Raw genomic sequence first — 25,013 nt, forward strand, 5'->3', positions numbered from 1 at the left:
ACTGATAGATCAGCTGTTTCTAACTCATTCTGTGCAGACAAACATTGATCAAACACACTGAACTTTATCATCAATGATACTGCTGATCAAAGGTTTGCAAAGATACTAAATATGTGAGACCACATCTGCAGAAAAATAGAATATTTCCATTTGATTGAATGCAGGACACAAAAATTTGACTTTTGCCATTTTAGAAAACTAAAGTATTTTTCTTTGTTGGGTGCACCATGTCCTTTCATTTCATGCTGTTACACTTTATTTTAAGGCTATCAATTTATTCACAGATCAAACATTTAATAAAAGTTATAAAAATCTATTGGATGTCTGTATTTTGGGGGTTGTAGCTTCTTTTGTAGGATTCTCTGATTCATTGGCTTCACAAGTTAGATCAGTGCTAACTTGATCCTCAGGTTATTTTTGAGGCCTCTGTACAACAGCAAGACTGAAAGTGTCTCAGAAAGAGGCTTGGGGTATCTGTGATTCATTGGTTCATCTATCCAGCTAGATAGATCACTACTTTCAAGTTTGAGGACTGTGGTTCACTCTTTAGCTTACTGTTGAATCCTGGTGCAACAGGAGAGAATGAAAAACTCTAATCAAGAGATTTCATGTATCTCTGATTCATTGACTCAGGAAGTTAGATCACTGCTTTAAGTTCTGAAGAATCAGGTTCAATCCTTGTTTTTTCAGGCCTGTGTTCAATGGAAAGAGTGAAAATCTCTAAGAAACAGACGCCAACTGCCTGTTCAGAATCAGAGTGGACTGTCTTAGGTTTCATTCTTATGAGGTTCAGTGAATTTTGTCCAGCACCCAAAGTGAAGACATAAAAGCATTCAGACAGGACATCTTAGTGCAAAGTGGACAACCAATAAATCAATATACAAATTCATAAAAATAGTTTTCACTGTGCCGCCTTCAAAATAAAAGTCCCCAACTTCTGTCTCTGCCTGCAGGTTGACAGTCGCATCAAAATATGAAAAGTTTATCGATCTTCAAAGGAACTGGAGAAAAATTGTATGATCTTCGAGAATCGTTTCATCATGCATATTTTTATTTTATTTTTTAAAAACATATAGTAATAATGGCTTTCAAGTTTAATTTAAATTTAATTTTAGAATCATTAATTCTAAAAAAAAATTATAACACAAATGCAAAATGAATTAATGCATGTAATATTTGCATAACTGTTATGGCCACACTGTTGCGTGGACTATTTCCCCTTATCAATATGCAAAAGTACAATTGATATGTGTTGTTTCATGGAAAGTATTAAAAATTATTTTAGGATAGGATTTATTTATTTATTTATTTATTTTGCATCTGTTTCTTGTTGGCCATATGTAAAATAGTAGTTGATTTACCACAAATCATATCTATGTTCAAAATTCAACTAATCAGTTAATTGATCTTATAAACCTAAAAATCATCATTAAACATAATCTAATTTAATTAAAGATTTTTTTTATTCATATTTATTTTTAGGGATTTTGAAGGCAGCACAGTGGAAAAATAACAGATGATTCAGATGCAAACAAAATCAAAGTAAAATCAGAATATTAAGTTTTATATTCAATTTGCACTCAAAATAAAATAAAAACTACAAATCAATCTTGAATCTTTTTTAATATCCACGACACACACAGTGAACCAGAGCAGCCTGTAGGGGGCGTTGCTCTGCTGGTGTCTTTAAAGACGGATTCAATCCAACACTGAGTTGAAGTTAAATCTTAGCAGGTCATCCTCTTGAGCGTCTCTCTGCATCAACTTCAGCTCAAAACTAACCCAAGGACTGAACCTGGTTCCTCAGAACTTGAAAACAGTGATCTGCCTTCCTAAGTCAATGACTCAGAGACACATGAAGACTCTTTCTTAGAGCTTTTCACTCTTTCTTTGGAAACGAGTCTCAAAACTAAGCCAAGGATCAAACCAGGGTCCTTGAACTTTGAAGTAGTGATCTATCTACACAAGGCAATGAATCACAGATACCTCAAGCCTCTTTCTGAGAACCTTTCAATCTTTCTGTTGTATTGATGAAACCTGGAGCCTCAAAACCACTGAGTGGTGATTTTACTTCTTAAGTCAATTAACCAGAGACACTGGCGAGTTCTTTCTTAGAGAGTTTTACTCTTTCCTTTGGAAACAGGTCTCAAAATCAAACCAAGGATTAAACCTGAGTCCTCAAAGTCCCAACATTGATCTAACTTCTGAAGGCAATGAATCAGAGATTGAACCCCCCCCCCCCAAATATAGACATATAGACAGCCAATAGATTTTTATGACTAAACAAACACGTTACATTCAGAATAGTTCAGTCACATCTGCAAACAGAGACCACTTCATATGTAGGACAGCTACATAGAGCAAATCCATGTTGTTGATTTCATCTTGCAATCATTGCATTTCTATTGCTAATTCTCTCTTCAGATATTGCAGGTTTTAGGTGCAGTTTTGTGCTTCTTTTTAATCACTTCTAAATAAAGACTTTGAAATCATTTCAATCAAAGTGAATGAACTGATCGCAACCTGTAGAATAAAATTGTTTCCCACTGCTCTACATTTGGATTGTTGATATCAACATGTTGATTGCATGAGTCAGTTTGTCTGTATCCATCGCGGTGGTGGCCTCATTTTTCACACCACAGAAATAAAATTTGCATCATCGTTTGGCAACCTGTCCTCTCACTCATCATATGCAGTTCTTAGCTGTAGCAGTTATGGAGTTTCATTAAACAGCTGGAGTTTGAGAGATACGTTGTCTCAACTTTTGCCTTTTTTGGAGTATTTAACATTGACTGTGCCGTTGCCCACAGGTGATTGGTCAGTTTCACCAACCTGAGTTCTTTGCAGTTCAAACCTCATACAGAGACAAATACACCTGAAGCAGCTCAAGGTTTGAAATTATTAACAGTTTAAAATGACTGTCTGTCTGTTTCTGTCTGTCTTTGTCTTTCTGTGTCCAATTTTGACATTTTTGTCTGCGGTCTATTTCAATTGTTCATAAATTCAAACCTTGATTGGCTTCAGGTTAAGATTTTTGTCTTCAGATTTGTCTGTGTTGTAACATAAAGGCGACTGGCCATTCACCAACCTGAGACTGGTCCTGTCTTCTGATTGGTGGATTGATCTAAAGCTGTTTTTTAGCAGTTCAAACCTCATACAGAGAGAAATACACCTGAAGCAGCTCAAAGTGTGAAGTTATTAACAGATTAAAAACACTGCCTGCCTGTCTGTCTGTCTGTCTCTGTCTGTGTCTTTCTGTGTCCAACTTGGACATTTTAGACTGCAGTCTTTTTTAACTGTTAATAAATTCAAAGTTTGAGCTGGTTAATGTTAAATTCATTCATTCATTCATGAAATGTCCATCTCAGTGGATACATGTCCACTCACAGTTGCTGGGCAGAAATTGACATGTGTAGCTCTAAGTCTAATATCCACGGCTGCCTAGTGCCATTTTCAATGTCAGCCATATTGTTCTTCTATCCTGCTTACTTACACACCTTCTCATATAAACACACACAAAAACTGTTATTTATATGTGTAAGGGGACTTTTACTGACATACTCTCTCACCCATATACATACAAATGTACATGATAACGCATGCTCATACAGACACACACTAGCATACATACACACATGCATGTGACAGCGTGTGCATGTGCACACACACACGCAACCTCAATGATACATCTACTACTATTGATACTTCTCGCAATATGGTGGGGATACTAGTCGGCAGTGAGCATCAGGCACACTCAAAATTTCATGTAAAATTTTCTAGTTACATCTTGTTATTCTCTGACTGCCTGAGTTTGAAAAAAAATAAATAAATAAATAAAACTGTCTTTACCTTTAACTCCCACTCAGTGATCTTAATACTAATGCATTCACAACTATCTTTTGTCCACCTTTTCCCAGAAGACACTGATTTCTAGTTATTAGTTTGATATCATGATCAGTTTGAAATATTGATGACACAATGACTTCATGACATATTATGACTTCCTTCCTTTACCTCGCCCTCCACCATCATTCTTTAAAGGTAGAATCAGTCAGATTTGTTAGTAGCTGTTTGTAAACGCACCAGAAAGACAACTGATTGCTGACTGAATCTCATTCTAAGGACACCAAATACAAGATTTTGGGCTGGTAAAGCTTCCAAAGCACAGCAAAAAAATGAGAACATAATAATCTTGCTACATACCTCTGCTGGGCTTGTGTGTGATGATAGAAGGGGATTGTTTTTTTTTTTTCACATCAAAAACATTAATGATCATTTCCTGAACTTTACCTGTGAGCATATATACAGGATCTTCTGAAGCCATCAGGAATAATCACTCAAAATATTATCTAATGTTATAGATCAATGATGTATTTGATTCTGTCAATAATGCCCAGCTATATATAAATGAATATATACAACATGGGTAAAAGTATGTGGACTATCGTGTGAAAGTCTGGTGGTGGTTTCAGGTTTTCCTCCTGACTGACTGCAGAGATTTGCTTCAGTTCAGCCAGCAGAGCATCAGTGAGGTGGTAAGACACGGGGCGAGTTTCACTGAAATGAAAGTGGGGCAAAGGGTGGTAGTGTGTCATTCTACAAATGATCTTCACTTGGAAACTGCAGACAGACTTGTGAGTCTTTCAGGGCTGTTAGATGCGACACAATGCTGTTTATTTTGAGATGTGAAACCTGTGAAAATAAAAGCGGGGCAGAATTATCTCATGTTGTGCATGCTTCTCTCCTTTAAATGATGCAAATGATTTTCCATTCAGGCGACTAGATGCATGCAGTGTAGAGCTGCAATGATTAATGGGTTAATCAATTATAAATCAACTATTAAATTAATTGGCAACTATTTTGATAATCAATTTACGTCATTTCTTGATTAAAAAAATCTAAAATTCTGTTTTTAGCTTCACAGATGTGAATACTTTCTGGTTTTTTAACTCCTCTCTGACAGTAAACTGAATGTCTTTGGGTTGTGGACAAAACAAGATATTTGAGGACGACACCTTGGGCTTTAGGAAACATTGATTAATTGGTTTTCATGTTTTTTTTTTTTTTACATTTTATAGACCAACGAATTTATCAAGTAATCAAGAAAATAAACAACAGATTAATTGATTAAGTAAATAGTTGAACCCCTGACGCAACATGTCAGCCATTAAGCCTGGATTATACTCCTTTGTAATAGACCTGTGTGTGTGTGTGTGTGTGTAACTTTCATCATCAAAGGGGTGGATCAGTAGGCTCTGTGTCAACATTTGTTCACCTCCAATTTATTGTGACGACATGGATTTGTCTGCGAGGCCACAACACAACAACAAGCTCCAGAATACCACGTGTCTGTGCATGTGTGAGAAGCCTTCTCCAAGTGGACAGAACTACCACACGTCTGTGGTGTCTGCAGCTGTCTGTGTGTGTCTGTTTAAGAGTATAACCCAGGCTGTAGTGGCTGTCCATGCTGTCATAACAAACTGTGGGTAAATGGATGTCCACACAGAGCCTACAGCAGCGATACTCCACTTGCTTTGCACATGGATCACTTTTGCAAACTAGTGGTATAATTGTGGAGATGTACTCTGGGGAGGAGAATAGATTTATGTAATTGATTGATTACTGATGGATTAGTACAGAATAGAGGTAGGACCTGACAAATGATTACATGTTGCTTCTTCCTACTCTTTTTCAGACATGTAATGTTAATTTATGTTGCTCATTGAAAGTCTGTTCATTATTTATTCTATTTTGTATGTTTCACTTTCTACATGTTTTATTTTATTCTAAATGTGTTCAAAATAAAATTAATCAAACTGACTAAAGGAACTTGATGCAAGGATTGACAGATAAATCAGATGTTTTAATACACTGTGCAATAATACTTAGACTATCACTCCCTTTCATTATTATCATGTACAATTACATTCATTATCTGGTGCAATATAACTTTATTACCTGTCAATATCACTGATAATATTATTTTCAATGTAACTGCCTATGTGACTGACTACTCCTACCAGAGAAAAAACAATTAGCATATTTCAGCTCTTTTAGTATGAAATACACATTTATGTGATCAGAATTATTCTCATTTCTCTGTAACTTTACCTCCTCTTCAGCTATAGTTCCCCAGCAGAGCTCACCGTCTGATCCTACTGCACTTTGCACAGCCTGAACAGCGCATGAAAGCGTAATTTATTCCATCATACAAAACTGACATATCTGTCCCCAAGTACTGAAAAACAGTGTGAATCAATGTGGTTTCACTGTGAATTATAAAACGGTTTGAGGGCCATGTGGCAGCCAATTAGAGGCTAGATTTGTCCTCCAGGCTGTAAATTGAGATTCACTGGCCTACAAATGCACGCCTGGCTCTAGCAGACCCTTGTGAACATGCAAAGTTTACCAGCTTTACAGTAAATTGATTGAAGACCAGCATGATGAAAAGTGCAGCGTCCTCAAGTTCAGACGTGATTCAAACCTCAACAATGAAAGATAGATATGGATATATAATATAAAAAGTTTTTATTTTCATATTCAGTGAAAAATCAAATGTAAAATGTGAGTGGTGCTTTTGAATCAAAACTTGTGCTACTGGATGTAAACAAAGTTTAACACAGACCAGGACTTGAAGGCCTGATGAATCACACCATGTTTGTACCCAACATGGCTCTTCACAAACAGTAGTACATTTCATATCTTGAGTACCGTTCAAACAATACGTGCATGTATTAATTTTCATTTGGTGATAATCAATCAACAGAAAGAACTACAGAAACCAGACTGCACTGGCATTACAGCTGATGTGAGGAGCCTGTTCTCACTCTGTGAAGAAAAGACAATAATCTGTGAGTTATGATCCCAGCTCAGCAGTCAGGGTTACTCAACAGGATTTATTAGTTCAGTCACACCACTGACTCTGAACCAGCACTTCTCCACGTGCTCCTGCAGCCCCTCATGAGTTCACTGCTTGCAGATCAGTGGTGACAGTAAGCGTGTCTGAGGCCAGAAGAACAGCGACCTGTGACCCTTCCATCACAGCTCCTGTTTCAGGTGGCTGGCGCTGTTCCCCTCCAGGTCGGGTTTCTTGCTCTCTGTCTTCTTCTTGCTCTTCTTCTTGGTGTTGACTTCGTTCTGCTGCTTGTATTTGGCGTCATCCTTCTTGGCGGCCTTCCCGGGGAACACCTGTCCCTCTACGGTGACGTCCACGCAGCGGTCCTGGGACACAAGGAAATCTTTGACCTCCCAGGCCATGCTGCCATCCCGCAGCATGAAGATCACCCTGTTGGAGCCAACTACGAACCTGCAAGACCACAGAGGGGTGAAACCAGGTTCATTACTGAAGATTACTACAATATATATGATGTTTGATTTTTGAAACATTTTTATTCAGTGGGTCTATAGATTATGAAGCCTGTTGGTATATTCCTTGCAGCTGTTAAAAGTAACATGCAGGAACTGGATCGGAAACCTCCCAAACTGGAATCAGCACATATTTAACTGGATCCAGTACTTCCTTTGTAACAAAAACAAATTCTTAAAATAAAGTTTGTGTAATATTTAATGTTATCTGATGATTACTGCAAAGTTAAGTGTTAAGTAGGCCTGTTAAATAAGTCCTCCCCATCCTCCCCTGCAAATTGCACCCTGTATTAAACTAAATATCTTTGGGTTTTAGATTGACAAAACAAGATTTAAAGACATCCCTTTAGACTTTGAAAAACATTTTATAGACACTGCAGCCCTGAATTTAGTATCATAATTAACTTTAGTCTTTGCTGTTTTTTTAAATGCTAATAAATAAAATGCTAATAAATACAACTATTTATACAGGATCAAGTAAAAATTGACTTCAGGCAAGTAGACCTCTGACCCACTTTCCCAACAGGGAAGCCTGATGTTGAAACCTGCAAGTAAAATGCACAAGGTTAGCCCTAGTTTGAAATATTGTTTGTCCATAAAATAAACTGCTTTCCTAATTATGCCAATAGATTTGGAATACAGTCATCAAAATGAAATCAAGTTTATAAGATATAAACATTTCAAATAAACTGAGTCTAGTTTTAAAAGACAGCTGGACATTTTTTTCACTGGCAAAGAAAATACACACACTGAGCTACAATTTTTCTGAACAAAGTTGCAATTTGATTTATTTCCCTTGAATTAAACTCCAGGCCTCATTTGGTGCCTAAAAAATTCTATGTCGTGATAAGAGGTGGTCATAAATAGGGTTTGCACTGTATATTATCACATGTTCCATACTCCTGATGATAACTCAGCAAACTCCATCTATCAATGAAACCTGGAGATGTGGCTGAAAGATTTTGGATTTTGAACATGAGCAGGCGTCAGTGCTTTGGCTTTAGTCTTGAACAGCTGCTATAACCTCTACAAACCACCAGATGTCACTGTGCTCACTGTGTTTAACACAGCTTCACATCTATTATTCACCACAAATATAAAGAGCCCTAAAGCATCATCAGGCTTTGTTAATGCATAACTACATATTTCATTAAAATTATTGGTTGATAAATTGGCTAGTCCAACTGAGAGACACTTCAAGATCATCATTATCACTGACTGCAGGACAGGTTTATAAGAAGTCACCCTGCCCTGCAGAAACTAAACAAAGTGAAATGAGTTCGGTGAGTAACTTCTGTACCTCTGAACATCAAAGTTGGCATTGAAGAGGCTGCCCTGCCACAGGCCTGTGATCTCCTCCGTCTCCTTCTCAGTGGGATCACCTGACACTGTAGCAAACACCATCAGAGTTCTGCCCTTCTTGGACATCTTGAGCAGCTCCTCTGGTTTGGACGCATCCACCTTGGAGAAATCAATTGGAGGGGGAGACCTCCTGTGCTCTGGGAGGTCACCTTCCTCGATGTCATCATCTTTCTGTGGAACAAAGAGGAGAAATTACGTACACATACATGAATCATGAGAGGTTCAGATGGTCAGGAAGTGATGAAACACTGGATTAAAGCTACCACGATTCATCAATAATTAATTTAATTGCCACTATTTGGATAACTGTAAATTTTTAAGAAAAAAAAGTCTAAATTCTCTGATCTCAGCTTCTTAGATGTGAATATTTTCTGTTTTCTTTACTCCTCTCTGAGAGTAAACTGAATATCTGAACACTAATCAACATTTTTCACCATTTTCTGACATTTTAAAACAAACAACGAAAATTAGAGAAAATAATCAACCAATTAATCAACCATGAAAAGAATCGTTGATTGCAGCTCTACGCTGGATGATACTGTAAGTGCCTGACTGTTACTGTCTGTGCCAAACCCCAGTCAAAATATTGTGGCATACTTGTTACCACAGCTCAGACCTCATGACCTACTGTTTCACAACGTTTATACCTCATCATATCCCACTCTTCACGTGGTGGAATGTAATGTTAAAAGTACTCAAGTAGTGTACTTGAATATAATTTTGAGCTGTTTTTTGGTACTTAAGAATTCCTTTTCAGGATTTTTTTTTTACAATTATGGCTGGATATCAGTACTCAATATTGATTGAAATAATCCACTATCAAGTTGTATTGAATTTTATTTCATCAAAGGATAGCTGCATTCAATCCTTTTGGTACCCAGATCTACTTGAAGAAAACTGGAGAGACTCCTGCACACTATCTCGCTTTCTGTTGATTTATTAAATATCCAACATTTCCTTCCGAAAGCAAGACTGTGCGGTCTAGTTTTCTTCAAGTTGAATATTCCTCAAACACACCTGTTATACGTTCAGGGGTGCAGGGATCTTTTTTGATATTTTTCGTACCCAGATCTACAAAAAAAGACTTTATATGGTTTTTGCCATCACAGCCAATCACTGCAAGTATTAAAGAAAAAGTATCGAATGAAGTACTTCATTAGTATCAGTGTCACTTTAAGGGTACTGGTGTTGGTACTGATACCCAGCCCTCCACACAACTTCCATTACTGAGATAATATGTTTAAATCGCTTTACAGCAGCTCTCTTTACCAACATGTAGCTCACAGTTAAGTCTCTCATTCAAGATGTAAAGCACTTCATAAATGTCTCAACATCACTTCACCACCAAGCCAGAACTCAGAAAGAATTTGTACCCCGCTAAAAAAACTCAACCACTCATAACACAATAACCTAAAACCACTAACGACAACAGGCGGCATTAATATATGAATCACTACCATGTGTTGATGGTGGCTGAGTTTGACAGATGTGTAAATCAATACATTTTGTGTCAAAGCACTGAAAAGTTTTTTGCAGTTTAGTCAACATAGAGACGAGTGAAAGAACAATGTATTGGCGAATTAATCTGACCAAATGTCTGGAATTTTGATAAGATGATATGATCTGAATCAGACAACGGCTGTACTCCCGCAGCAGATAAACAAAAAAATGTGTGCAAACACATCAGCAAGCAGCCTCGTAAGTGTGGCCTCTGTGGAGCGATGTTAGAGCTCCCTTTGGAGTTTTGAGGCAGTGGTGAAAAAGTTAGTTTGGAACCCTGGGGCCTCATTACAGACACTTCTGAGGCCTGAGATCTTCTCTTATCTCAGCTTAGGATGATATTTAGGATTTGTGGTATCACAGAAACATGTTTCTTAACCGCATTCAGGGAAAAAATCCCATCTTTTCTTAGGATAAGACTTGAGCTACTACAGAAGCATCCTAACTGATGAATTCCCTAAATTGGGAGTCCTAAATTAGGATGGCATAGACCCTGTCCTTATTTTAAAAAAATGGCAAAAACAACATGAACACAGAAATATTATGACTGAAAGACTACTTAAACCCTATGATGATGGTTTAAATTTCCAAGAGGGTGTTTTAATGGGTACATATCTTTATCCTGGGCTGATATTTGAAAAGAAACCTTCTCAAAAAGGTGTGTTTTTCTTTCCTCTGACATAATTAATCCCCCCAACTGATCAATGTTAACACTGAACACCAGTCTTTTCTTGTCCAGTCGCAAGCTAAGTGACGTGAGACGAGTGCAGGTTGAAGAATCAAGTTTACAGCTCTAGTTAGGATTTCCTGGCTTAAAGTTCACATCTTGGAAACTTAAGATGTTACAAGCATTTAGGAAGTTCTTCTGTAATAAGGGCCACTGCACTATAACTCTTATGCATCATACTGTAAATGTTTGTCTAAATGTCCTTAGTCACCCTAATTTTTTCTAAAAGTTAACACTTTTTCCATCCTAAATGACAGCAATTTTAATGTAAACCCATTAGTCCAGTGTTCAATATGTATTATGAAGTGTAGAATAATGCATTTGAATGACCTCACTTCAGACATACTATAAGCTCTTCTTAATTTGTGTTATTTTTCTACATTGTAGATTAATACGAGAGACATCATAACTCATGATCCAAGAGTTAATAACAAAAATGTTATTAAATCTTTTGAGTGAAAGTGCAGAGGACAGTGTGCAGGAGTCCTTTTTACTTTGTATTGCTGACACATGGTCTTCTCCTATACACCTGTCAACCTACAGGAGTGCTCAAGTTTTTCCTCTTTGATAATTTAAATTCTTCAAAGCAGCCACATTCTGCTTTGAGGACAGCTTCAAACAATAAGTTTAATCTCAACCTTTTCTTGTAAAATAAAGAAAAAACACTGAATGAGAAGGTCTGGCCGAACTGCTGACTGTTACTGTATATTTAAAACAAATGCTACTTACACATTAATTGATCAGTGACTAAAAAGAAACCAAGAGTAAAATATGTAATAATATAACACTCATGTCACATGGGCACTTTTTTCTGCCAAAGTACTCTCCAGTACATTTCACTGATAATACTTAGGTTCTTTGAATATAAGATAAGATAAGATGAAGTAAGATAAACTTTATTTGTACCAAAATGGGGAAATTCACACATTATAGCAGCTCAAAAAGTACATGCAGAAAAGACCAAGTAAAAGACTATAAGAATAAAAATATAGATTCTAAATTTGAAAAGACTATACACACAGACAGTGTACACTGTACACCTTTTACTTACGGATATGTGGAAAAAACATATGGCTATATGGACAGATGGTTATATATGAATTATTGTGCAGGACAACTGCGCACACGTTGTACATACACACGATGTGTAGCATTGTATAAGAGAAAAAAACAGATAAACATTGTCTTGTAAATGGATAGTTGCACAGAGACTGAGATTTGAATTGCACAGAGTGCAAGCAGCAAAGATGAACTCAAGAACTCTGAACTCAAGTTACTTATGTTTGAGTTCAGTACTTCTAACGTTACTTGAAGCAGAGTATTGCTACTTTTACTGTAGTAGGGAGTACTTCCACCACTGATAATAAAGAGCATTGAGAGCATTTTATCGACAGTGAATACAGCATTACATTCAGATACCTTAACAATTAAATTAACAGTGAGACGCTAATATTTGCTTTTATCTCTATACATGCCACACAGAATTATATTTCCCATCTCAGAAACCGCTACAAACACGGGGCTAATGGTTTGTTCTGACGCTGCTGTTAGACACTGAGGAGTTACGTGATATTGCTGATAGTTTGGCTAATCACATACCTTGCTAACGTCAGCTAGGCTAGTAGCTAGCTGCTATCTGACTGAATGAAAACCAGCTCATTATCGTACCTCCCACTGCTCCAGCAGCCGAGCCATGTCCGCATCATTGTAGTCTCGGATATCTTTCTTCTTCTTGGGTTTATCTTTGCTGTCAGCCGCTAAAACACAAAGCAAAGCCGTGCAGAGCAGAAGCACTACACATCTCAACCTGAAGTCAGACGCCATGTTTACAGATGGTGTGTTCTGATTGGCTCCGGAGTCTGCCGGTCACAAGACAGGAGGGGCGTGTCTGACACGTAAAGAGCCGACCGGGGGCACGCACACTCCGTGAGGAAATTTCAAATTAAAGCCACAATTATTCAATTTCGACTTTTTTTTTTACTGCAGTGGCACTGATCATTAAGGGTGTAAAACAAAACAAAAAAAAAACTTCAAACAATGAAATTGTTTTTCACACCATATATACGTTTAATGTTTTACATGCGCACAATTTTTGACATTTAAAAAAAAAAAATCTGTGAATGAAAAATCACTACACTTCCTTGTATCTCAATGCATTCAGTGAACACACTGTGTTCTTTGACTTCTCTGATACAAATGTTCAAAACAGACCTTCATAGCAGCCATATTGATATGAAATAGTGTAAACACAGGTGTTACCAATGATACTAATTAAGGTGCCTTTCTAGTGACTCTGACTCTGTTTGACCTGAAAGCAATGGAACCTTAATTAGTATCATTGGTAACACCTGTGTTTACACTATTTCATATCAAAATGGCTGCTGTGATAAAGGTGAATTAAGTTACTCACACAGCTACATTATGTTGTAGTGCTATTTCATTTGTTAGGTTGGTCAGTTGTCAGTCAGGTTAGTCTTTAGCTTCTTAGGATTGTTGGTTAGTCTTAGGTGATTTGTAGGTTGCAAATGTTACTGTAAAATACATACACTTTTTCAAATCTAGACATGTCAGTGAACATATATTGTAAATATTTATAATGGGTGTCTCTGCTCCTGTTTTTCAAGCATCAGATTGCTTATCAGGGTGTCTTAGTCACATGTCTTCATTATGTCTTATATGACTGAACTTGTATTTAACTGTTTTGTGAATTAACATTAATGGAGCTAAAATGGTTCTGTTAAGTCCACAAATTGATATCCAGTCGATGATGAACACCAAACCAAAAATGAATCAAATCAGGTACTGCCAAATATTTGTGGCTGAGTGTGTCTTCATTAGGTTTGGTATAATTAAAAAAAAATACGAAACCATTGCCAATATTAGTAGTTTTGAAGTAATACGGATACTAATAGATTACTTTATTCGATACATTTTCTTTGGTTTTGTTGGCATCTCAGCATACACAACTGAAAATTCCATCAGATACACTGCACTCGACCTCACCACCACTTGGTGATTGGCTGTGAGCAAAACCATTAAAATTGTCATTTTTTTCAAGATCTAGGTACAAAAAAGATCACAGGCATCACTTGACTGGAGATGTTTCATGATGACTTGGTACTGGGTTACTTTAGTAAACACCTTAAAGGCAATGAGTATGGACACCCAACACTCGTCAATACTAAAATGTAATTTCATGAGTTTTAGTGACACAATTCATCACTGCGGCTCATTGATGTGTCTTTAATAGTTTTTTGTCAGAGGAAGAAGAGCGTCTGTTTCCAGAGATCATGACCCAGTTACTCAAAATAATGTACAGACCTGGTTGTGAGGAGTTTCATGTAGGAACTGTTTTCTTTCTAGCAGAAAAGAAATGAATTCTGGTAGATTCTATTTGGAAGTCAAGTAGAATCTGCTACATGAAACTACTCACAACAAGGTCTGTGGATTATTTTGAGTAACCTGGTCTTGATTTTTGAAAAGGGACACTGGTTTTAATTTTTTCTAAAGTATTTTTTGGTGCTTTGAGCACCACAAGCACCAAGTGCCATTTAACCCCTTTATACTAGAGAGAAGTACTATTTCTACTATTACTACTACTATTTTTAGACTATATATTTAAATGGATAAACAGCACTACAGGCCAGAGGAAAATGTGTATTTTTGATTCTGGGGTGAACTGTCCCTTTTTATACAACAGTTTTTAGGCTAAGTATTAATATCTGTTTTTTGTGCTGGAGTGTAATATCTTTTTTGTAGTTTAATATGTTCAAAAAGCATAATAATACAATAATACAGTCCGGAAGGAACCTCCATCATGTTGGGAGGCAGGAAAAGGAAACAGTGGGGGATATCAGAAATGCCACTATTAGACTAATGCATTAGTCTTACTGTAACTTCACTGGTACCACCCTAAAAAACAAAAGCATTTGTTTCCTCAGTGAGCATGTGTGTGTATTATTGAGCCACTGTTAGAAATCAGTGTGTGTGAAGGCCAGCAGAGCTCACAGGGTCGTGGAGATCAGAGATCAGCCGAGCTGACACAAACTGTAGAGCTGTTTCCTCTCTGGCCGACTCCACCCAATGGCACCGTGCCCTGTGCAGCTGCAAGTCAGTACAACAGCACTCACATTCACTGACTGTGTGTTCATCACCACCTCCTACCAAGAAGAAGAGAGGGGCTGTTACCACGCAACATACCTGAGCTGCATCTGTCCCCACGTACAAAATATACAGTCCATGAGTCCATGAAAGACACACAACATCCAATCAATTACATACACACACACAGTTTATCACACTGGACTACACTAGAACCACATGCACCATCCCTGTAATGCTCTCCCAAAGTTTCAAGTTTAGTAACACCTCTCTGTATATCTGTATTAATCCACCCACCAGTAACAGTAATGAATGCTTTCACTTCTTTTTCAGTCTGCTTTTAAACAACAGATGTGTACAGATTTGTGATTTAAGTGGGTTTCTTTTTTTATGCTGCAGGCCAGTGGTACAAACACCAAAGACTTTTGGTTTACAGTGATATAAAACAACTAAATCACAAAATCTTCACTGAGAATGTTTGACATATTTTCTGCATTAATGCCACAAAGCAATGGTAAGCAACTACAAAGAGACACAACACAACCACACAGGAACATGAAATGACCAAGAGACACAGAATGACAACAAAGGCACACTAAACAACTACAAAGAGACACAAAACAGCCACAAAGAAATGTGAAATGACCAAGAGACACAAAAAACAACAAAGAAACACTAAACAACTGTAAAGAGACACTAAACAGCTACCACAAGACACAAAATGACTACAAAGTGCCACAAAACAACCACAAAGTGAAATAAAACTACAATGACACAAAACAACCACAAAGAAACATTAAATGACAGAGAGACGCAAAACAGCAACAAAGAAACACTAAATAGATGCTAAACAAGAATGAAACACATAAAAACCACAAAGAGACATGAAACTACCAAAAGAGACACAAAACAACTACAAAGAGACACAAAATGACCACAGAGAGGCACAAAATGGCCACAAAGACATGCAAAATGACTAGAAAAACAACTTTTCTCCTGGATCTCCATGCTGGGTTGTGTTCCCAGCAGGACACATTATAATCCATCCATATACTCAAACTATTGTACCTGTGTATAATTGTGTACTTCATGAATAAGAAAGATAAAGATGTAAGTAGTGCCTGCCCTAACAGGAACAACAAATTACTGTATGAGGAAAGTGAACGACATATGTACAGGGATCTTACTACATTCCATTTCATAAAATAGTTCACCACTGCTATCTTAAAATGCTGCTAACATTTTAACACACCAACAATAACAACAATAATAATAATATGCTACAATAAAAATAATAATAATAATAATAATAATACTGATTAACAAAAAAACTCTCGTGGGCCATTCAGCATAATTAATTCTTTTACCTTGATGCTTCAAGTATAACTTTTTGATAATACTTCTGTACTGCAGTACTTTTAATACAGTATCTTTACTTTGTGGTTTTAAATAAAGAATCTTTTTAAAAAGATCAGACAAAATATTAAACTGATCAAATTAATGAATATAGTTATACACAGTTTAATTCAATACAAACAATTCAATTCATGACCATGATACAAATGATTTATAGACAGTGTATCAGTTGTGCAGTTCAATCAGTTAATAATCCTGTTGTGTTATGAATATGTTCAAGGCACACAAACACAATGTTTTGGCTGTCACACTGACTCATTCTCCCGCAGTGGTCCATTAAACACAGTCCCTCCCATACTGCCACTGGATTGGTTTTCTCTATTCTCAGTGCCTCCCCTCAACTTTGATGATTGGATACTGTCCACATCCGCATGTCTCTATTGGACGATTACTATGATGTCATTATTTTCAGCAGTTACAGGATTCACATTTCACTGCCCATGAGAAAAACCACAGTATGAGGTTATGGAGCAGTGCAGGGAGGGAATGATCCGTGCTGCTGTGTCATTTACACTTCCCAAACATAACACATGTCTAACTATGTGTGTCAAATAACTGTCATTTACCAACCAGTGCAAATATATCTATAAATTTTATTAAATTAAATGCCATTTAATAAGATTAATACCTACAGACTACACCAGATCTGCCAAGTTTTTCAAATGTAGGAAATGCCCTGCCCAGCTGCTGTTTCAAAGCAACATAACTGCCTAAATGATTTTAATGTAATGTTAAAAATCCAAAGAGACAACATTACAGAATGTGAACATTTGTCAGAAAGAACCAACAGATTAAAGTAACTACAAGTATATCTACTCAAGTAGGCTACTAGACTTTACTTGAGTATTTCCATTTTATGCTCCTTCTTCCCCACAATATGTCAGAGGCAAATATTGTACATTTTACTCCTTTAAAATTATTTGACACCCATAATTAGTACATAGTTATTTTACAGATTAATATGGTATGAAATATACAGTATAATCATCTTATTAAATTGTGATTGAATAAACCAGCCAACAGTGTAAATCGGTTATAAGTAACTTCTAGCTTCAATGATAAGATACTCATTTATAGATAATATAATACAATATAATATATAATTCTTTGTAAGGAGCCACTTTACATTATGCGAAGTGTTTCTTATCTTGCAGATAATATTTACAGGTTTTAAAACGTAGTAGCAAATGTTCATGGCTCGCTTGTGTAAACATTTACCTCCCAATACAGAGGTTTAAATGCAGGAATACAATTCTGGTGTGGATGTACTAATTATTAGTATAATTTATCTAGTAAGTGTTCCAATTTATGCCACTTCTACCCTGTTTTCATACACACTCAATTATGTTTTTAAATGAAGAATCTCTTTTCTCCTCCATACGCAAATCATTATAATGACAAACTTTCTCAGAATAAGTACTTAGTATAGTATCTTAATATGCTTACTAGTTACCATCTCAAATAATGACTTAGTATCTCAAAATAATGACTTGGTATTGTAAAATAATGAATTAGTACCTCAAAATAATAACTTATTATCTAAAAACCATGACTTATTACCACAAAATAATGAATTAATATCAGTATCTCAAAATGACTTATTACCACAAAATAATGAATTGGCACCGCAAAATAATGAATCAGTAGTATCTCAAAAATAATGACTTATTTCCACAAAATAATAACTTAGTATTGCAAAATAATGACTTAGTATCTCGAAATAATAAGAAACTGTATCAAAAATAATGAGTTAGTATGCCAAAATATGACTTAACATCTAAGTCATTATTTTAAGAAAGTTTCTCATTATTTTGAGCTAGCTAAAAACTGATAATTTTGATGCATTTACTGACTCATTATTCTGAGACAGTTATAAAGAGATTATAATGATTTACAGGATTTTGTCTCTTCAGGTCTCGGTGGTAGTGTTTTAACTCCCAAGTTGTTTCTCTTTGGAAAAGCTCTACTTTTATTTTGAAAACCCGTGTTCCGGTCCCGCTGCAGCTAGCTGCGCTGTGAGCTCACTTGACGCAGCAGCAGGGATGTCTCATGGCAGCTCAGCAGCCAGTCCTGAAAGTAAAAGCAGTCGTAAAAAGTCTTCGGAGCTCTCCGGCTACCGTGTAACTCCAGTTTTCCCTCGCGACGTCGTTAACGTGAGACAGCGGCCGCTTCATGGACATGGTGGACAGTTAATTTGAGCCGAGGGGCCACTTGTGCTGTTCCGTTGCTACAACTTTGCTCAGTGAGTCCAGCAGCCGTTCAGCCGCGACCACACCCTCCCTGCTTCCTCATAGTACTGCAGCGGGAGCGCGCAGCACCACTTTGAATCTCTGGGAATAACGGCCACTTCTTCGGGCTGCCTTTACGGTTTCACGACCGTGGACCCGCCAAGACAAGCGTGTGAAATTTCCAAAGACCACCGACTGTTATGGATATGAGCAGCGGGTCCCCACGGAGGACATGCGGGGCTACACAGTCTCTAGTCCCGAGTTAAGACGCGGAGGAGGAGGCGGCGGAGGGCGGACAGACGGACGATGCATATGGAGCCGAAGCGACCGGAGCAACTGCTAGCTTCTAACCCAGGGCTGTGTTTGAAGAAGAAGAGGTTGAAAGTGGACTGAGGAGGGTGAGTGTTGTTGGAAAGTCGGCCTTTTTGGTGGATTTTACTCGGGAGGACTCATTAAACGATGGTGCTGGAGGGAAACACAAGTCTTCCCGCTGTCCAGAAGAGCCGCCCGGGTGGTGCCCTGTTTGTTACCAGCATGAGGAGAACGCCAGGCCGGTCACACTCATTGGGAACAAGGCGGACAAGATCTCGGTGCTGTTTCAGACTACTTGCTGCGATGCGAGTGGACACAAAATGATTCAATATAGTCCTAAAAAAGACCCTTAGTAAAGACAAGGCATCTAACGTTTCAGAAAAATATAGCACAGAGGCAGTTCAGCATATGTAATTCCAATTGGGAATGTTTTTGGAAAGATAAGGAGCTTTTTTGACATTATTTTTTATAATTCTCAATCTGCACTTTGCCTTTTTAGAGGGCACATTGGTGGCACTGCAGTTTGTGTGTGATTTCTTTTTTTTTTTTTTAACTCAACAACCTGTGAATTCTTCTGTTCCACAAAAACCTGGGACAACAATGAGACTTTTGGATGATGGTGTTCAGGGCATTTAAATTAACTTGTCAAAATAAGAGCATATAGCTTATTATTACACTGATTACTCAGAAGTTTTGGGGGAATTTTGATTGACTCTGTTACATTGTAAAGTTACTAATAACCAAGGCATCTGGGAATATGCCAGATTATAGTTTAGACTTTTAATGTACTTTAAAGACACATAATTTGATAATGGGGATGTTATTCAAACATAAGTAAATGCAGTAACTGAGTTTTGCTCTTTCTACATGTTTACATTGAGAATACATGTCCTGTGTGTCGACATATAGTGTACAGTTGATGACCTATACTCTGAAGGAATTTAAAGAAGACTGTTTGGCCAGTTGTTATTTAAAAGCAGTGAGGTGAGGCTTCTTGGGAATTTTGGAAATGTCTTAAACAGTACAATGCAGTGTGCAGCAGCAGCAGAAAACTATAAATAACTGAACCCCTCCACAAGAGCAGTTTGACCCTCTCCCCTACCCACTCCCCTCCTTATTATGGCTAGTGGTGGTTCTGGTAAATCGGCTAGTGAGGGATCAACCAGCACACCCACCGGCAGCTTGCAGCAGAGGAAGCGTCTCTCCTCCATCTGTGACACTTGTAAGGGCAAGATGCAGCTGGTGGCCGACCTCCTCCTGTTGTCCAGCGAGACCAGGCCGGTCATGACCTCTGAAGGCGTGGCGGTGGCTGACACCTTCGATCAGTGCCGCGACACAGTCATCGCCAGGACTAAAGAGCTCTCCATCCTCACCCACGACATCCAGAGCCAGCTCAACATGGGCCGCTTCACCGAGGTGGGGGACCGCCTCCTGGAGATGGCCGACCTGGTGGTGTCTTTGACCGAGTGCTCAGCCCATGCCGCTTACCTGGCGGCTGTGGAGACCCCAGGCTCTCAGCCCTGCCTGCCGGGCTTGGTGGACCGCTACAAGGTGACCCGCTGCCGGCATGAAGTGGAGCAGAGCTGCAGCCTCCTCCGAGTCACGCCCCTGCCGGACCTCACCCCCCAGCTCCTCCTCGAGCTCTCTCAGAACATCTCCACCAACCTCAAGAACCTGACAGACATCTCGTCGCTGGCCAGCGAGAGGTCCAGGGACCGCTTTGCGAAAGAGCAGTTTAAACTGAGCGTCAAGAGCATGAGCACGAGCGGCACAGCCTTCCTGGCGTGCGTCAAAGAGGTGAAAACGCAGCCCAGCGAGCTGACCAGGAACCGCTGCGTCCTCTTCAGCGCCGCTCTGGTCCAGGCCGTCAGCGCCCTGGTCGGGTTCGCCACAGAGCCTCAGTTCCTGGGACGAGCTGCGAGTATCTCCACTGAAGGGAAGGGGGTACAGACTGCAGTGCTGGGTGGGGCCATGAGTGTGGTTTCAGCCTGTGTCCTCCTCACTCAGGGCCTCAGGGATGTGGCACAGCATCCCGAGAGTAGCTCCAAAATGGCGGACTACCGTGAGCGCCTGCGTAACTCGGCGTGTGCCGTGTCCGACGGCTGCACTCTGCTCACTCAGGCACTCAGAGAACGTTCCTCTCCAAGGACTCTGCCGCCAGTCAACTCTCATTCTGTGAATTAGTTTAGGAGGAGGGGACGCGAGCTCCGGTCCCCTCTGTCCTATTCTGACGTACCAAAGAGACTCACCTGGGTTGTCCCTGTTCATCAGGTTTTGAGTCAGAGTAACATCAGCAGAAGGCTGCCTGTGGGTCTGTCCCTGCAGTTGAAGGAGCACTAAAAAACAACCGCTGCAGGCGGGGTTTGGCGTCGCGCTGGATGTGACCCAAACCCCGTCAGAAACGGACCACCTGACCGCTCTCTGGGCCTGACCCGGGCTCAGCTGACGGGCCGCTCTCACCAGCAGACAGCAGCCTTCAAACCTGAAAAGTTTACCTCAGTTTTCAGCTCCGGTGGAAACACCAGCCTTGATGATGGATGTAGCCTCGCTGTGTGAACCTATGGTTGGCTGACCTACTCGATTTCATGTGCTTTGTGAGATTGGAAAGAGTGATCTGAGTGTCTCAATGCTTGTTTATTTTTTTTTTTCCAATGTGTGAATTCTTATTTGGTAAAAGCTGCTGTGAGTGTGTGCCATAGGTTTTACACTATTTACCAGACTTCCCATAGTATTTTAAAGTGTTTTGGATCATGCATGTAATGGAGTATTTATTTCAACTATTAAAAATGTTGTTTCTGATATGCTGTTGTTGGGCTAATGTGCTTTGAAAAGCCAAATTGATCTTAAGGCATAGTTTGGATTATTTAAAGTGTTGTTGTATGAGGTACTTATAAATACTCAGTGTATTACCTACAGTAGAGGCAAAACAATGTACTGCTGTGGACAGGGTCAGCATAAAAATGTGTTGTAGACACCTAAAATTGGTCATAATATCATCACACATAAATATCAGTTTTAGTGTATGCTATATTTACAATATTTTAACCACTTTACCTCTCGATCAGACAGCCTTTTCTGATGGGAAACCACCGTTATATAAGCCAAATATCACTCTCTGCAAAACAACCAGATTCAACGGACAAAATCAGTCATTTTCCCTTGCAGAAGCAGGAGTCGGGCGCTGCTACTGCTTTGATTTGTAAGTTTGTTGGTGTGATTCACGTGTTTTAACAGGACAGTTCTGATTCACTGACATACAGTGAGGCAAACAAATGAACAAATCAAGTTTGGTCAGTTTGGAGAGGGTGATATTTGGCTTATATCAGGGTTATTTCCCATCAGACGACAAGGTAAAGCGGTGAAATTGTACAGCGTACACTGATCTTGATTATTTTAGGTGGTTAAAATAAATGTTTGCTGCTGACCTGGTCCACAGCAGTACATTGCTCAGTTACCATGCTCGTGCCCTTCTCTGCTTCTCTAAACTGTCGACTGCTATCTACTGTCACTAATCCACTGACTGTCGATAAGTACCTCACACACTGCTCTATCAAATAACCCAAACTATCCCTTAAAATGATCTATGGTAGTATATGTCCATGTTTAAGATGATCTGTCCAGGTTAGGAGATTAATATCTGAGATTTCTGCTTCCAGCCCAATACAGTGGAGGTAATTAAACATTGTGGTATTTGTAGAATTAAAAGACAAAATCCCACCTTCTAATAAGGCACCCTGTATAAATGGTTTTATAAGATGTAAATAATAACTGTATCCATGGTTTGTCAAATGAAAATGATGTGAAATAATGCTTAGTACATGAGTTATGAGCTCTTAAAGGGATGGTTCTGATTGTGGGGTTGTATGACATATTTATCCACAGTCAGTGTGTTACCTACAGTAGATGGTGGTCAACACACTGGCAGTTTGGAAAAGCAGCAGGACTGTCATGTAGGAAGTGAAGCAATGTACTACTGTGGTTAGGGTCAGCAGCAAAATGTATTTTAGACACCTAAAAAACAATTTAAGTTTAAATCTACACTATATTTTCCATAAATATAATATTCAATATTTTCACTGCTTTACCTTGCTGTCAAACAGACTCTTCTGACAGGAAACCAGCGTTATGTTAGGCAGCTGCCGCTGTCCAAAGCCTCACAGAACACAGGAGTTGCTAGTTTACCACTGCTTCCATCAGTTAGTTAGTTTGTGTTATTGTGTGACTATGATGTTAAAATAGTTAGTTTGGATTCATCTAAGTCACACAATCACAGAAACAAACTAACAAATCAAAGCAGTGGTAGACCGGCAGCTGTTTTTGTCAACGTAATGTGTGATATTTGGCTTTTATATAACAGCAGTTTCTTGTCTGACTGACGACAAGGTAAGAGGTGAAAAATTTTTCAAAATATGGCATACACTGAAACTGTTATTGTTTTTTTTCCCAGGTGAAAAAATAGTTGCTGCTGACCCTGTATACAGTAGTACATTGCTGAGCTTCCTACACCAGTACTCCTGCTGCTTCTCCAAACTGGTGTGTCGACCACCATCCACTCTACATAATACACTGACTATTGATATATATCTCATACAGCCTCACTTCAAAAAATCCGACCTATCCCTTTAATAAGAAAACCGTTTTTGAAATGTCATCTTTGCCCTTCAGTTAATCTATTGGATTGTGAAACCAGCCAGAGGGATTATTTACAACCTGGCAACCCCAGCATTCATATTAATGGCTTATGATTAATGTGTAAAGCATAATAAATGTATTTAATACAGGGCACCTTATTAGAAAGTCCTGCCAAAAATTAATTATCAGAATCTCTTTAATACACAGTCTCTTAATTCCAGAAATCGTGTGAACAAAAAGTTGGAAACTTGACAAAAGATATCATCATCTCTCAGGATATTTGCAGGCTTTTTACTATATAGAAATTTGTGTCACTATAATTAATCCACAGAATTTGGTGTCAACAGTTTTTCTTTTGTGAAAAGTAGCTGTCATTCACTATTGTCTTGGTAAGGAGGCAGAAATCTGGACAAATAAAACCCAAACTTAGTTACCACTGTAGAGATGAGAGCAATTATGGACATTTTTGTAGTTAAAATGAATGAACCTTATAAGAGAAGATGAAGATGTTCTCCTGCAGGGCAGAATGACAGAAATGGTAGAATGTGGTCAATTTTATAATAATATTATTAATATTGACTTCTTACAACAGTCAGGGAGAGTCGCCACAATTGTAACATTTTTACTTTTCACTCTTACTCAGATTTTTGACCTACATATTTAATATCTTCAGGTAAACTACCTGCATGTGTCTGCTTCCATAAAACATTTCAGTTTTTAACAGAGAAAACAAGTTGTGGGGCACTATCTGATGTTATAATTGAACCACATGTGAATCTCACCTTTAACAGCACAAGATACATTTGTAACATTTGTAGCATTAAACACTTTTCATGATAAATCATCAGTATCTCAGTCAAGGAAATGTTTTATATGCTGATTTAATGACAAGTTGTTATCAGAAAATGTATAAAACATGATGATGTTGTGAAAAATTACCAGATGTACCACTGAGTGCATTTGTGGTTGGCAATACATTGATTACACCGACAGTTAACAAAGGTTATTGATGGAATGACAGTGTAATTGAGGAACATATGATTGATCACAGAGCTGACTATTGGCTGGTGGAGCTCATGCTCTTTTTGGAGACTCCTGTAATTCTGCATTGACCCTGTGTTACAAATGAGCTGCAGGTCTTTGATGTTCCTTACAGACCAGAACTAGCATGCATGACATGTGGGAACTATGCTAACTGATAACAAAAAATGGATACCTGCAGACAGTTGTGAGGATTTTATCTCCACAACATACAAACAACTTTATATTCAACAATATATTCCTGGAGCTTAATTTTTTCTTTATTTGTGCTAAACTGGTTTTTCAGGTGCTCTTCCCTGCAAAGTGGATGAATGTTGTTGATACTTGTT

General features: G+C 38.4%; 2 protein-coding genes across 2 annotated transcripts; one reads left to right on the forward strand and one right to left on the reverse strand.

Annotated features, from left to right (window-relative positions):
* Positions 1 to 6,511: 6,511 nt before the first annotated feature.
* On the reverse strand, positions 6,512 to 12,808 carry mesd (mesoderm development LRP chaperone). The gene is made up of 3 exons (XM_084725351.1): positions 12,623 to 12,808; positions 8,666 to 8,898; positions 6,512 to 7,306 (listed from the first exon to the last, which is right to left on the reverse strand). The coding sequence occupies exons 1-3, from the start codon at positions 12,776 to 12,778 to the stop codon at positions 7,039 to 7,041; spliced, it is 657 nt and encodes a 218-aa protein (XP_084581477.1). The 5' UTR covers positions 12,779 to 12,808; the 3' UTR covers positions 6,512 to 7,038.
* A 5,669-nt stretch (positions 12,809 to 18,477) lies between these two features.
* Positions 18,478 to 21,810, forward strand: tlnrd1 (talin rod domain containing 1). The gene has a single exon (XM_084722285.1). The coding sequence runs from the start codon at positions 20,131 to 20,133 to the stop codon at positions 21,193 to 21,195; it is 1,065 nt and encodes a 354-aa protein (XP_084578411.1). The 5' UTR covers positions 18,478 to 20,130; the 3' UTR covers positions 21,196 to 21,810.
* The last annotated feature ends 3,203 nt before the right edge of the window (positions 21,811 to 25,013 follow it).

This window comes from Lutjanus erythropterus, chromosome 1 (genome assembly GCF_056507025.1).
Source record: "Lutjanus erythropterus isolate fLutEry1 chromosome 1, fLutEry1.hap2, whole genome shotgun sequence".
Lineage (NCBI taxonomy): Eukaryota > Metazoa > Chordata > Actinopteri > Lutjaniformes > Lutjanidae > Lutjanus > Lutjanus erythropterus.